This window comes from Phaenicophaeus curvirostris, chromosome 8, assembly GCF_032191515.1.
Source record: "Phaenicophaeus curvirostris isolate KB17595 chromosome 8, BPBGC_Pcur_1.0, whole genome shotgun sequence".
Classification (NCBI taxonomy): Eukaryota; Metazoa; Chordata; class Aves; order Cuculiformes; family Cuculidae; genus Phaenicophaeus; species Phaenicophaeus curvirostris.
The window spans coordinates 19,625,251-19,639,497 of record NC_091399.1 but is presented as its reverse complement, the minus strand read 5'-3'; the positions used below and the strand labels follow the sequence as shown (position 1 = coordinate 19,639,497).

Below are 14,247 nucleotides of genomic sequence, written 5' to 3'. Positions count from 1 at the left end.
TGCTCCTCTGTGCGACGCCTCCTCGGAGGGTGCCACGGGAGGCAAAAGAGAGCAGGGTCTTTAGTTATGGTTCTGGTTATTTCAGCTAATTTAATTTGAACTCTTAGGAGATTTACAGTTTTATATTGGGCTTTTTATTTAGGCTGCATTTGGATTGACGTATTAGCTTTCCATGCGGAGAGCGATGGATGAACCGAGATGAACTATGGCTCAGGATGTACTCGGCACTGGTAAGAACACTCCTCGCATCCTGGGGTCAGTTCTGGGCCCCTCACCACAAGAAGGATGTTGAGGCTCTGGAGCGAGTCCAGAGAAGAGCAACGAAGCTGCTGAGGGGGCTGGAGAAGAAGAGGAGCGGCTGAGAGAGCTGGAGGTGTTTAGCCTGGAGAAGAGGAGGCTGAGGGGAGACCTCATTGCTCTCTCCAACTACCTGAAAGGAGGTTGTGGAGAGGAGGGAGCTGGGCTCTTCTCCCCAGTGACAGGGGACAGGACGAGAGGGAATGGCCTCAAGCTCCACCAGGGGAGGTTCAGGCTGAACATTAGGAAAAATTTTTTCCCAGAAAGGGTCATTGGTCCCTGGCAGAGGCTGCCCAGGGAGGGGGTTGAGTCCCCTTCCCTGGAGGTATTTAAAAGATGGGTGGACGAGGTGCTGAGGGACATGGTTTAGTGTTTGATAGGAATGGTTGGACTCCATGATCCGGTGGGTCTCTTCCAACCTGGTGATTCTACGATCTCCAAGGGAGCAGTACATAAGCCACGACTGCACATGGAGACATGGCTTTACTCATGGACATGTGCTCATTAGTGATTTCAATGTGGCACTGACGGCAGCTGATGATGGTCCAGCACCACTGGACCAGCTCAGAGACCTTCTTTTGTGCCTTGTGTCCCAGTACTTCCACCAGCAAGCACTGGGCCTGGTCACCAGCCACTCTCAGCCAAGGTGGTGGCCACAGTGACTCTGTGGGCCTCACTGTGTCCACCCAACATCACAGAAGCGAGGAGAGGGAGAAGGAGGACACGCTGCCTCCACAGCCCCACGTGAAAGAGCTTACAGAGGGAGAAGAAAATGAGAGGGATTCAGATGTCACCACCATTTTTCTCCTCTTGAGTCCAGGATGGAGGGAGGGTAGGTGTCAGTTTGGGACATATATAACTGGCAAGTATCCTGCTGCTCCCAGGGCTGTGGCAGTGACAAGCTGCCAACGGGAGAGGCAGGTGTTCTAATAAATGCTTTATAATGCATTAATCTATCAGAGATCACTGCGGTTCCTTTGTTCCCCTCACCCCTGAAGCCATGAGATCACCTCCTCCAGCAGGAGGGACCATCAGATGTGGGGGAGATCAGGTTTACATTATAAAGAGCTGTCGTCCATGACACAAGCAACTCAGTATCTACCCAGCTACAGCTACAAGAGTGGGCAGGTGACATAGATGCTTGCTGCAAACATATGTGGACCTGCAAAGGCCCTCTCCAAGGGAGGGGGTTTGGTGCTGCAGTTGATGGAGGTGCTCGTCCTCGAGAATTCAGCTGTCCCATGCCCAGAAGGACCTGTCCTTCCCTCAAGCAGGGTTGGAAAGGGCATGGCAGCTTCCCCACATGCTCAGTGGGGAACCCCACCATCTCAAAGGGCCACTCCAAGAACTGTGTCACCTTTGTGGGATGGGGACAAAGGGACAGCAATCACAGCAAACACTGATTACAGTACTGTTAGGGGTGGTGAGGACATCCATCCACCCAGGAGCAGGCTGAGCCATCAACCTACCCTCCTTTTTTGGAAGGAAAAGCTCTTTTGTCCTCCACCTCTCAAGCCACCCAGTGCATCTTCGGGCTGCTGATGCCCTTCAGCCCCAATTTCAGACATGATATGAGGGGCTGCCTGGCAGAAGTGGGATCAGCCAGACCCTGGAGATGCTCGATGCATCCTCCTGGTGGCCTGGGTTCCCTGTCGGAGGCTTGGAGCAATGTCCTCAGCCAGTAGACCTGTCCCATGCCCCTTCCCCATGCCAGGGTCTCTGGTCAGCCCTTCCCCTGCTGGGAGCTGGTTCATCTGTGTGCCCAGCGAGCTGAATTCTCCTGTGCTCTTCTTAGGGAGAGAGCAGCAGCTGAAAGCACCGGGTGAAGAAGGGGGTGAGGAGGGTGAGGATGGCAAAAGCAACAAGCCAGAGCAGCATGAAACTCATCCCTAGGCGTTTCTCTCCTCCGTGGTACAGGCACTGCAGACACTGAGCCACCTTGCAGCCACCTGCAGAGGAGGACTCGCCAGGCGCCACAAGCTCAGCACCAGAACCCAAGCACAAGGCGATGCTCGGCAGGGAGACACTGATATGGCAGGGGATGTGGGTACAAACCCCAGCGGCCCCATCCCCATCCAGCTCCAGGGCAATGCTCCCCCTTGGAGCAGAGGAAAAGCCACAGACCAGGGGTACCATTTGCAGCACAAACTTGTTGAGAGGGCAGCTCCACCTGACAGGCTGTCTCTGTGTGCCCTGGGATGCATACCAAGTATGTAACTCCAGCTCTGCCACCATTAGGTCTTTTCCCCCCCTTTAATACCCCCTTCTGCCCTCTTTGAAGTTCTCTTACACCAACCAACCTCTCCTAGTAGCTCCAGCTTGCCTTGCCTTGCCTTGCCCCCTGCCTTCTTGCTCACCAGCATTTGACAAACAAGGAGAAATACATCTCTGGAGCAGCCACGCACCATCCCAGAAGCTGAGCAGAAGGGCGCAGAGAAATAATAATAGAATAATAATAACAGAAAAAGCAGGGTCTAGTACGTGTAACACACAGTCCTCCTCCCACCCCAGCCAAGGCAAGGCAGAAAGCTTACAAGGACAATGGCCACTTACGCCAAGGCAAAAGCCACCAGTGCTCCCACCACCACAATGAAATCCAGGATGTTCCAAAGGTCTCGGAAGTAGGACCCATCCTGCAGGATCAAGCCCTGGTCGATCATCTGCGGGGAAGGAACAGTGAGAAAAAAAGGCAGGGAATGAGCAGCTCGGCCATCAAGTAGAAGCAGCCACAGGTGGGATGTGCTGGGGACAGGGATACGGCTGGGGAGCAGCGGATATGTCCCTGTACCACACGTGTGCGTCAAGGAGCATCGAATTTGGGAAGCCTAAACACTGATAGAAGCAGTGCCTAGCACTCCCAGCTTCCAGCACAAAGAACCAGGCTTTTAAGTCTTCATTCACCCAAAATTAGGACCAGAAGTGAAAAACTGAGCTATTTCCCACCTGCTGCAAGGCTGCTGTAGGACTGCACCCACAGCGCAGCCAGCCTGCAAGGGCTCTTACCTTGATAACCATCTCGAAGGTGAAGACACCAGTGAAGACGTAGTCAAAATACCTCAGGACCTGCAGAGAGAGGGCACAGGGGCTCTGCAGCCACCGCCAGTGGGCTCACTGGTGCCCACCCAGACCCTGTGACCAGCTCAGATTGGTTTGCTTGCCCCAAACCCAACCTGTTCCCTAACAGTTCAGGGCAGCCTTAAACACAGCCTGTGTAGGTGGGAGCAAAAAACATTTCTGTGCATGGTGCAAGCAGCTCTGAAATCACGCTGTGAGCTGACATGCTCCCTGACACCAGTGCCTGTGCACATCAGCATCTCCCCAGTTTAAGTTAGTTTACTATTGACAAGATGCCCTCGCCTGCTCCCCAATTTCTAAATCCCGTGAGAGGGAGGCTGAGGAGGATTCCCAGGGTTTATAAAGGAAGCTAATGGGGAAGAAGTCAGACCCTACAGAACGGTGCAAGCACGGCCACCGGCTGCCCTGATCCATCTCCCAACACGTGCCCCACCATGGAAGATAAAATCCCACAGGACCCTCTGTGTGTGGGAGGAGGGGAGCAGGGGAGGTTTGCAATCACTTTGTTGCGGTCAGAATTGGTGAGGACAGGATCCTCTGCTGCGAGGGCGATGCTGCTGGCGGCGATGACCAGGAGGATGCACATCTCAAAGTAGCGCAGGTTCACGATGTAGTGGCAAGCCCTCCGCACCCTGCGGGGAGACAGTCCACACCCCGACCCGTGACACTCCGGCATGACCCAGGCATGGCCCACATGCAGAACCCATCCCACATCACCAGCTTCCAGGGCAGAAAGAGGAACAGAAAAGTCTGAGAAGGAAAAGAAGGGAGCCTAAGTGTGTTTGGGGCTTGCTGAGCTCTCTGCTCATCTGTACCAACCCCCCAGACACATTGTGGACAGCCAGGTAGAGTCTCTGAGAAACCAGGGGCGTGGGAGAAGCTGGTTCTTCCAGGCTGCTGTAGTTAGGCAAGAGATATGGGAGAGCAGAAAACTGCAGATAAATGTAACAAGCACCAAACAAAAAAATCACAGCTAACAATCAGCAGTCAGGAAAGAAAACCACGAGCATGGCTGAGAGGAAGAGCGCTGCTGGGCTTTGGAGAGCACCATGGCTGGTTACCCAGGCTGCTTGGGAGACATCCAGCCCCCTTCCCAAAAGGAACCTTCCCCTTGCCGCCCTCCGTAGCCCCAGGCGCCTACAGTCCAATAAATGTCTCACGGGTTGGTGGTGCTGAAGATGAACATGGAGCTGTGCGGCACCATCGCTTTGCCTGTCTCGCTTTTCTCCTTCTTCCTCTTCTTCTTTTCCATTTCCTCCTCATCCTCTTTGGACTCGGCTTCCTTTAAGGGGCTGGCTTCGCCATCAGTCTTGTTGCTAACTGCAGGAAAGCGAGAGCCTTTGCCTGGCCTTGCACCCAGACAACACCCTGGGGTGTCCCTGCCACCCGGGCACATGCAGCCCCCCTGGTTTCTGCTTTGCACCCCCACGCTGTCAAGGGGAGAGGGACCAGAAGGGAAGAAAAGACATGAGCTGCTGGGATAAAGCAGGCAAAGGAGGTTTTAACAAGGCCAGTTTTCACGGTGCTGTTTAATAACACCATTTAAAGCAGCTCACCTTGACAGCGAGGATGCTGTTAAGGAGTTTGAGCGGCAGCGAGCTAGGCAGGAGCTGTGGAGGTGTTAGGAAAAACAGGGGATGCAAGTGTTTTGCTCAGGCAGGAGGAAGGGGGAGGGAGAGATCAGGCAAAGGTGCAGGTGGGAAGGAGGTGAGAAAGGGAGAAGGTCCCCAGGGGACGGTGGCACATCAGTGCTGCATTCAGACTCCCCTGTAAAACTAGGATGATGGAGGGAGACGCTGCAAGGAACAGCGAAGAAAGCCTCCCCGGTTGATGGACATAGATAGGGAAAGCTGTGCAAGCAGCTTTCCATCCCTGCAGGGTCCCTAGGGGCCTGCAGGCGGGCTCAGGAAAGAGAGACGGGTCCTCACTCTGTACCACAGCGGAGTCGTGGACATCGATCATGATGGTGGTGCTCTCCGTCGCCTTCTCAGTGTTGGGGGTGATGGAGGAGAGGTCGGGCTCGCTCCGGCTGACAGTGCGGCTGGCCTCCAGTAGCGCTTGCTCGCTGGTGTCCAGGCTGCTGCAGTCCTGCTCCATCAGGCTGCCTGGCTTCCCCTGGGGGGGCTCAGATGCCGCTTGCAGGGTGCTCCCCTCCACACGGGTCCTGACCAGCTCAGCATCACCAGCAGGGACCCCATTTGTCCTGCAGAAGATAGACAGGATGAAAAAAGGTGTGAGAAGATAAATGGAAAGGACAAGGTGCTGTGGGAGCTGCAAGACGGTCTCCCCGAGTACCAACCTGACAGGCTCCCCGCTTGCCTCCGTCTCCCCCTGAATCAACGCCTCTGCTGCGGCCACATCCCCACGCCGGTCCCCGTCCTGTGGCCCCTCCATGGGGCTGGTCTCCTCCAGACCCATCTCCTGGCTGGCCGAGCGGCTCCCCAGGGTGCTGGCTGGCTCCTTCCCCTCAATCCGGGCTCTGCGGTGCCGGCTGCGCCGTTGGCTCTGCCTCATCCGCGCCCTGTCCTCCACGCCACCTCCTGTCCCATCCTGCTCACCCGGCTCACAGTTCCCATGACATGATTTCTGGTGCCACGGCTCCTTGTCTCGCTTGGCCCGAGGCGATGGGCTCCTCCTGTCCTCACCACCACCGGGGTTGGCCCCTGGCGCCGGCTGCTCGGGTCCCTCAGCTGACGGCCGCTCACCCTTGCTGCCCTGCTCCTCAGCGCATTTCTCCAAGGCAACACCATCCCCTAGTTTCTTCCTGCGGAAGATGCTGGCGTGGGGGTTGATGAGGGATGGCTCGTCCTTGTTGATGCCCTCCTGGCTGGACATCTGCATGTGGCGGCGCAGCTGGCTGGTGCGCTGCTCCCACACCGACATGTGGTGCCGCCGGCGACGCTCCCGCCTGCAACAGGGGACGGAGAGGGGTCGGCACCCTGCTCACCCAGCCTGCCGCTGGTGCTTCACCCCTCCAGTGAAGCACCCACCCTGATTTTAATGTGGGAATAACGGGAAGAAGGAGATGCTGTCCCCAGGGCTATAAGCTGGGCTCCTGCTTCACCCCCCGCCCTTCACCCTTCTGGTGCTGGCAGGGGATGGAAAGAGGGCTGAAACTGTATTTCTGCCCCTTCAGAGAAGTCAGGTTGATGGAGAAGCAGTCCCAGCAACCTCAAAGCTTCTCTGAAGGATGCAGGCAGCACGTTCAGCTTGCTGGGAGCAGTCAGCATCCCGGCCTCCCCCGTCTCAGCCAGGCAGCGACCAGCTTCCTAGTGCACGGGGGCTCCTTAAATATGGGAGATGTCCCCTCACTGCAGCCAGGGATCTCTCCTTGCACTGGTGGTGTCTTTGCTTTGCCAGCTCCTTGGAACCAGCTCCTTTTTCTAGTGGCACTGTCCTAATGGTACAAATGAAGGTGCAGGGGATAACGGCACCTACTAACAAGGGCAGCATCCTGATGGGATGGGGACAGCTAGAGGGGAAAAGATGCCAGATGCCAGGTACAAGACCTGCCTTTCTCAATGAAACAGGGCCATCCAAGTTGGAAAATATCAACGGGTGCTCAGCTACACCCAGCCGGGACAGTCCCTCAGCCAGGACAGTCCCTTGCCTGGCACATCCCAGGGAAGAAGCCAGCCCCATGGCTTGGGGAGCAGGATTTTTGTCTGCCTGATGGCGAAGGAGCCGCACTGGGCTTCTCTATCTTCTTGCAGGTGTGTTCTAGGGAGGGCTGGGCTACACCATGAGACCTCAGTGCATAAAACACACACACAAACACCCTGGAGAAGACAGACGTGCCCTTCCCAGCCCACCGAGGCACACGGACGCACCCACAAGCCCACACGTGTACAGACACATACCCTGCTCACCCCCAGAGCACGCGCGACACACACACAAGAAGGTTGGGTGCGCACAAAACCACGAGGGCACGCACAAATCCACAGATGCACACGCACACAAACAGGGGTGCAAAGGAGCACACTGGATACGGGCACACACACAACGTCCCCTGGCCACGGAGGCTGGAGGGGAGCGGTGTGCGCCCCGGCCCCGTGGACGCACAGAAAGCACAGGAGCCACAGACGACACCCGCCCCCGCGGCCCACATACAGGTGGCTGCTGCGTGGCTCCCACATCGACATGTGGTGTCTCCTTCGCCTGTCTCTTCTGGGGAGGAAAAACAAATGGGTTCAATCCCCCTCCTTCATCCCTCCTTCAACTGGTGTGGGCAACGCAAAGAGGTGTCCCCCCACCCTCAACAGCCGGCATCTCTCTGCCTATCGGCCACCGGCTGCCGGGATGCTGGAGTGCAGCAGCCAGCAGTGAACCCCCTGCACGTACACGCTTGCACACTAGCAATGAGCTACCCGTGCGGCTCCCCACGCTCACACTCACACGCCGTGATCCGTTTTGTGGGGGCCACAGAGCCGTCTTCATGCAGTGCACGGGGAGGGTGGTGCAGGCTGCAGCCTCTCAGAAGCCCTAGAACATCCTCTGGTATTTATAGAACCATAGAATCATAGAACAACCAAGTTGGAAGAGACCCACCGGATCATCGAGTCCAACCATTCCTATCAAACACTAAACCATGTCCCTCAGCACCTCGTCCACCCGTCCCTTAAACCCCTCCAGGGAAGGGGACTCAACCCCCTCCCTGGGCAGCCTGTTCCAGTGCCCAGTGGCCCTTTCCATGAAAAATTTCTTCCTAATGTTCAGCCTAAACCTCCCCTGGTGCAGCTTGAGGCCATTCCCTCTCATCCTGTCCCCTGTCCCTTGGGAGAAGAGCCCAGCTCCCTCCTCTCTACAACCTCCTTTCAGGGAGTTGGAGAGAGCAATGAGATCTCCCCTCAGCCTCCTCTTCTCCAGGATAAACACCCCCAGCTCTCTCAGCCGTTCCTCATAAGAGCTGTTCTCCAGTCCCCTCACCAGCTTTGTTGCTCTTCTCTGGACTCGCTCCAGAGCCTCAACATCCTTCTTGTGGTGAGGGGCCCAGAACTGAACACAGGATTCGAGGAGCGGTCTCACCAGTGCCGAGTCCAGAGGGAGAAGAACCTCCCTGGACCTGCTGGTCACACCGTTTCTGATCCAAGCCAAGATGCCATTGGCCTTCTTGGCCACCTGGGCCACTGCTGGCTCCTGTTCAGTTGCTGTCAACCAACCCCCCAAGGTCCTTCTCCTCCGGGCAGCTTTCTAGACAGACTTCTCCTAGTCTGTAGCACTGCATAGGGTTGTTGTGCCCCAAGTGCAGGACCCGGCATTTGGCCTTGTTAAACCTCATGCCATTGGACTCAGTCCATGGATCCAGCCTGTTCAGATCCCTTTGCAGAGCCTCCTGACCCTCCAGCAGATCCACACTTCCACCCAGCTTAGTGTCACCTGCAAACTTGCTCAGGTAACAGCCAACCTTCTCCAAACTCCCTTGTTCCAAGCAAGATGGGGCAATGTGAAGGAGGAAGCAATGCATCCTGTCAGCCCCAAGCTGCTCAGAACTGTGGGTCGATGGTGCCTTGAGACCACAGAGAGGAACATGAAGCTCCCCAGCAAAAGCGAGGCTCAAGCCCAGGGCTGAGATGCCACCTGAGCAGCCTCGCCACAGAAAAGCTTAACAGGGCTGACAGTGCCCTTCACTTCCACCTACTTCAGGCAGCTGGGAAGATTCAAGGCTTTGCCGTTTGTATCAGCAGAGAAAAGATTCAGATACGCATAGCTCTGAGCAAACAACCGCGAGCATATGCAAATGTGCACGCAGGGATTTACAGGTTTTGCTTTTTGCAAATGCTGCGTGCGTGTGCAGGGCATGCAAGCAAATATAATCCAAGCACACGGGACTGAGGGGCTGCGTGCACGCAGAGCTCACGCAGGCAAGACAGGACTCATCTCGCTGCCATCCTCTGAGTGCGACGGGACCCTCAAGCCCTGGGTGAGTCACGCTGGCAACCGCCTCCTTAGGGCCACGTGCAGCGAACGGGCTGGTGCCACGCTCAAGAGAGAGGGCGAATCGCACAACCGAGCCACGCAGGCAGGACCTGCGAGCAGGGATCCTGCTCGCAGGTCCTGCCTGCGTGGCTCGGTTGTGGATCCCACCACCATCCCCACAGCAAGTGGCCAAGCCTTCAAACGCATCCACGCACCACGGTCGGCACCAACACATGACAGCACCCGCGCGTGTCCATCTGGCCACCCACTCGTCAAGCAGCCCCGAGCCATCTGCACCAACGGCGCCCGTGTACAGAGACAATACTCCGATCGGCACCGCAGCCGCCCACGCCAACCTGGCCACGTGGGAGCACCCATCCCTGAGCGCCACCGGACCCCTCTGCCAGCAGGAACGCGTGTACCAAACCTGCCTGCGCCGGATACCCACATAGAAATGAAGCCATCTGTGTCTGCGCGCACCCGAACACAGAGACCGGCTCGACTGCACCATCCTGAGTTTCCAACAGCCCTTTGGAACGGGCTCTGCTCTGGCTTGTCCCGTGCTCTAACGTCCCCACCAGCCCTCCCCACCCGCTGGCATCAGTCTTGTACCATGAAAGGCACATCAGACCTGATGCTGGAGACGGTCGCCCCCCACGGCGTTCCATCCCCTTCCTGCCCCTGTCACTATCCATTCGGATGAGAGGGAGGAGCTGGAAAAAAGGATCTGCAAATATCAATACCTCCCACTTCAATGCCACTAGAACAACAACAAAAGGATAGAGGGATCTGGTTTTCTAACCAGCTACATCCAACAATGGCCAGACAACTCCAGCGGGGATGTGCAGCATGGGTGAATCCCATAGTGCTCTCCTGGTCCATCTCCCCCTCTTCCTCTCTATCTGTCCATTCTGCAGCCTCTTCTACAGCCTAAACCCCTCTGTTTCCTCACTTCATCAGGCACATCCCCACTGGCAGCCAAAGACAATTGTGACACAGACTCTGCCATCTCTCCCATAAACCCCTCCCACCCAGTACCTGGACAGGAACAGTTTTATTGCAAACCTCCCATCAACCCCCGATATTTCTGGCTGCTTGGAGACCAGGCAGGGCTTACAAACAACCCCCAGCTCCTGCTGCCCCTAAACCCACAGGTGATGCATGCAGGATGGGGAACCATCACATCCCACTCTTTCCAAGCCAGGGAGCTGGGGCTGACCCATCTCTGTTGACTGTCTCTGACTCCCCTCCAGATTGGAGCTTGCCTGAAGACAGTGGTTTCTCTCAGCAAATCTGCAAGAGATTCTGCTGTGAACAAGCTTAGCTGGGTTTCAAAGCACAACGAAACCTAAAATTCCCTGGGAATTCTATAAAAATAGAAATTAAAAAAAAAAATCCTTTCAGCTGTACTGAAATGTACTGTTTTGGGAAACAAATCAAAACGCCTCGTTCCAATGTTGACTTTGAAAGTTTTATGTGATATAGAACTGCAAAATAAAGGGGGGAAAATGCATCTAGAAAGGAAAAAACAGAATCTTCTCCTGCTGAAACACAGAGACAAGGCTCCTTAACGCTGTGCCAGGGGTTTATGTGGTTTGGGGCTTTTTTCCTTGCCCAAATCCAATTTTTGTACAATCAAATGTGGTTTCACAAACCTGCTCCATCTCTCATAACTGCATTCATTACCAGGAAAGGGGCCTGGAGGGGATTTGTGGCACCACTGCCTCCCTCTCCCCCAGCCCTGGCTGCAATCCCGTGGCTCTGCCACAAAGGAACGCTCTCTGGGAACAAATACCCCCCTCCTCAAGAGAAAAAAATGATTTCTTCCTCCTCTCCAGCTTTCTTCCTCACCCCGAGCAGCAGCCCGGAGTGCTTGAGCTGTGCATTTGGGGTAGAAAGGCTCTTTTAGTGGGTTTTTGGCATACCCAAGCACTGAGGCCGGGGCAACCCCGGTTGCTGCGAGGTGACCAGTTCCCCACGCTGACACCTCCGTGAAGGCACAGCCGCTTGCAAGGAGCATGCTCCTAGATCTCCATCCATCCTCAGGAAGGCACCCAGAGAGAGTCACCCTGTTTGGGGACCCCTTTATCTTGCGGCAGCCCCCAGAGCAGCCGTGCCAGGCTCTGCATCACCTCTCCACCCCGCTGGGAAGCCCTGCTGGGCTCAGAGGGGCACTCACTCGATAGCAGGCATGTTTGGGGCAGACATGGGGCTGACTTCTTTGGCTTTCTGAAGGGCATGCTTCTGGTTAAAGGCCTCCTCTTCCTCCTGCTCGTCCTGTGAAAGAAAGGGGAGTTGCTCAGTGGAACACTGGGGGTTCAAAAGAAGGTGCAGCCATCGGAGGCAGGAAGGGATGCGCAGGGCTACCTTAGATGTCAAGGTTAGTGGAAGAAAGGAGGAACTATATTTCCAGACAGCCTGCATGTTCCTTCCTATGGGGATGCAACTTCCCCACTACACCAGATCTTACTGAAGGTGTCAGTGCTACTTAAATAAGTGAACCCAGCCCACTCCAGGCTAGAGACAAGTGCACGCTAGAACAGACCCAGACAGTGTAGACCAGCTCAGCCCTCCCTTCTTCACAGTCACGGGGGGGAGACAGGCATCCCCTCGATGGAGTGGGAAGCAAGGCATCCATGAATGACCCCAGCAGAAACCGTATTGCTTTAATGAGTATGGTTGTGTCTCCGGAGCAAAAAATGTCATTAGGAGTCATTAGTGTGCATTCAGCCTTTTTAAAAACTCAGCACTCCCTTAATTGATGCTTCTGGTACTCTGTGGGGCTCTCCCACTCCTCTCACCCCAGTGGCAGCCGGCAGCCCCTGGAAGCGCCACCTGCACTCGCCGCAGGAGGACAGGGAGCCCTGCGCACACCCCTTAGGCAAGTGAGCACCGTGCCCCGTTTTGTTGCACCAGCATGGAAGCCTTTCAGTAAACCCCAAGGACCTGAGCAATAGGCACAGGCTCTAGAAAAAACAGGCACCACGGGATGTCTGGTCCCCTCTGAAGAGCAGCAATGACCCTTGCAGCTCTCGCCTAGTCACCGTTATCCAGATGGTGCCCTAACATTTTAGCGTTCCCCAAATATTTCCCAGCATGGTCTTAAAAACAGCTAAATCCAATAATCTTCACAAGCACCATTCTAAATTGCATCCTAAATCACGTCCACTGCCCTGTGAGCAGATGAGGAATAAATATTGACACCACTGGAAAGCGCTTCCCACTCCACATCTCCAGAGCAAATAACTGTCCCTGCATCAGATCCCATCAGGTAGATGAGGGTTGTCTCGATCAGACTGGAGGCAAAACAACTAGGAGCTTAAAAGAAGAAATAGTTAAGTCACACTAGATAGGAAGTGTGTGTGTTCCTGGAGAGGCCAGCAGGTTTAAGCACTTTCCTAAATCAGAGCATAAATGGCTTAGCCCAGCGATAGAGGTTTGTGCTTCAGGGGAGCACCCTGGGTACCTTCCCAGAGGAAGGGACTCCACTTCCAATTTGATGCGACCTCTTCTCAAGGCAGGCTGAGCTAAGGGACCAGGCAGCCCTGGCTCTGGAGTGAGGGCAGCCACAGGCACTGTTCCTCGTGCCTTTCCTGCCAGCCCCATCCTTCACTCTCTTCACAAGGGAAGAAAAAAGAGTAACAGGAACATACCTTGGTGAGCTCCTGAGCGTTGGCCAGGTTGTCCACCGCAATGGCCAAGAACACGTTCAGCAGAGTATCTGCGAGCAGCTAAGGATGCACAAGCCATTTGTTAAGGACATGGGTGTCTGCAGCCACCAAGTAAGGATGGCCCTGATGGTTCCTCATCAGATCAGCGAGGAGCAGCCAAAGGGACAAACTCCTCACCCATCCCATATATGCAAGCTTCAGTGCATCTCCAGACAGCTTCTTCTCTGTGTTTGGAATATCCAGGGCTGCCACATGTGTGACAGGGCTCCCTTGTTGGGAGAGGAGGAAGGAATCACAGAATCACTAGTTTGGAAAAGACCTCTGGGATCATCAAGTGCAACCATTCCCATCAACCACTAAACCATGTCCCAGAGCACCTCATCCACCCATCTTTTAAACATCTCCAGGGAGGGGGACCTAACCACCTTCCTGGGCAGCCTCTGCCAGTGCCCTATGACCTTTTCTGTGAAATTTTTTTTCTGATGTCCAGCCTGAACCTCCCCTGGCAGAGCTTGAGGCCATTCCCTCTTGTCATATCACCTGTCACTTGGGAGAAGAGGCCAGCTCCCTCCTCTCCACAACCTCCTTTCAGTTAGTTGTAGAGAGCAATAAGGTCTCCCTTCAGCCTCTTCTTCTCAAGGCTTAACAACCCCGGTTTACTCAGCTGCCCTTCGTAAGACTCCTCATAAGGAGCAGTGGGTGTGGAAGAGAGTGCCCCCAGAGATGGAGATGAGTTCATGTTGTCTCCACTAAAAGCACAGCAGCTGGGTGGATACAGTTTCCAAACAACGTGAGGACGATGAAATAGATGGAGGACCACATGCCTGAGCGAACCCCTCCTTGGGAGCGGATGCCATTGTACATCACCTCATTCCAGTCCTCACCTGTCAGGATCTGCAGGAAAACAAGCCAGTAGCTCGGTCACCCACACGCTCTCTTCACCTGGACAGGCCCCTCCATCCATCCCACCCCCACGCAGGAGATGAGTACGGAGACCCTGTGCAGTGGATAACCCAGCTCTACAGCTGTGGCACTCCAGGGAGATGTTGGAGACTACTGAGGATTTAGGTCTCCTCAAAAGAGTTTTTAACCTCTACCGTCTTGCATAATGGAAGCGGAAGAGTTTCCATCTCTTGCCATCCACTTGGTTACACAGGAGGAGAGGGAGGAAGCAAGTTATGTCCTAACAGCTGATGAAAGGGAACTTGTTTGGTTTAAAGAGCCCCTTCCAGACAGGTAGGGGTGAGCAGAGAGACCCAAGACCCTTTGGTTGCATCCCCTTGCAGAG

General features: G+C 55.2%; 1 protein-coding gene across 1 annotated transcript in view; it reads right to left on the bottom strand.

Annotated features, from left to right (window-relative positions):
* Positions 1-14,247, bottom strand: part of CACNA1E (calcium voltage-gated channel subunit alpha1 E) — a 137,816-nt gene that overhangs the window by 30,043 nt on the left and 93,526 nt on the right. Inside the window, exons 18-27 of the mRNA XM_069862676.1 lie at positions 13,736-13,853; positions 12,942-13,009; positions 11,468-11,565; positions 7,483-7,539; positions 5,672-6,280; positions 5,301-5,575; positions 4,533-4,692; positions 3,875-4,004; positions 3,301-3,360; positions 2,851-2,957 (exon numbers count right to left, since the gene is read on the bottom strand). Coding sequence (XP_069718777.1) covers positions 2,851-2,957; positions 3,301-3,360; positions 3,875-4,004; positions 4,533-4,692; positions 5,301-5,575; positions 5,672-6,280; positions 7,483-7,539; positions 11,468-11,565; positions 12,942-13,009; positions 13,736-13,853 — 1,682 coding nt within the window. The remainder of the gene's footprint in view (positions 1-2,850; positions 2,958-3,300; positions 3,361-3,874; positions 4,005-4,532; positions 4,693-5,300; positions 5,576-5,671; positions 6,281-7,482; positions 7,540-11,467; positions 11,566-12,941; positions 13,010-13,735; positions 13,854-14,247) is intronic.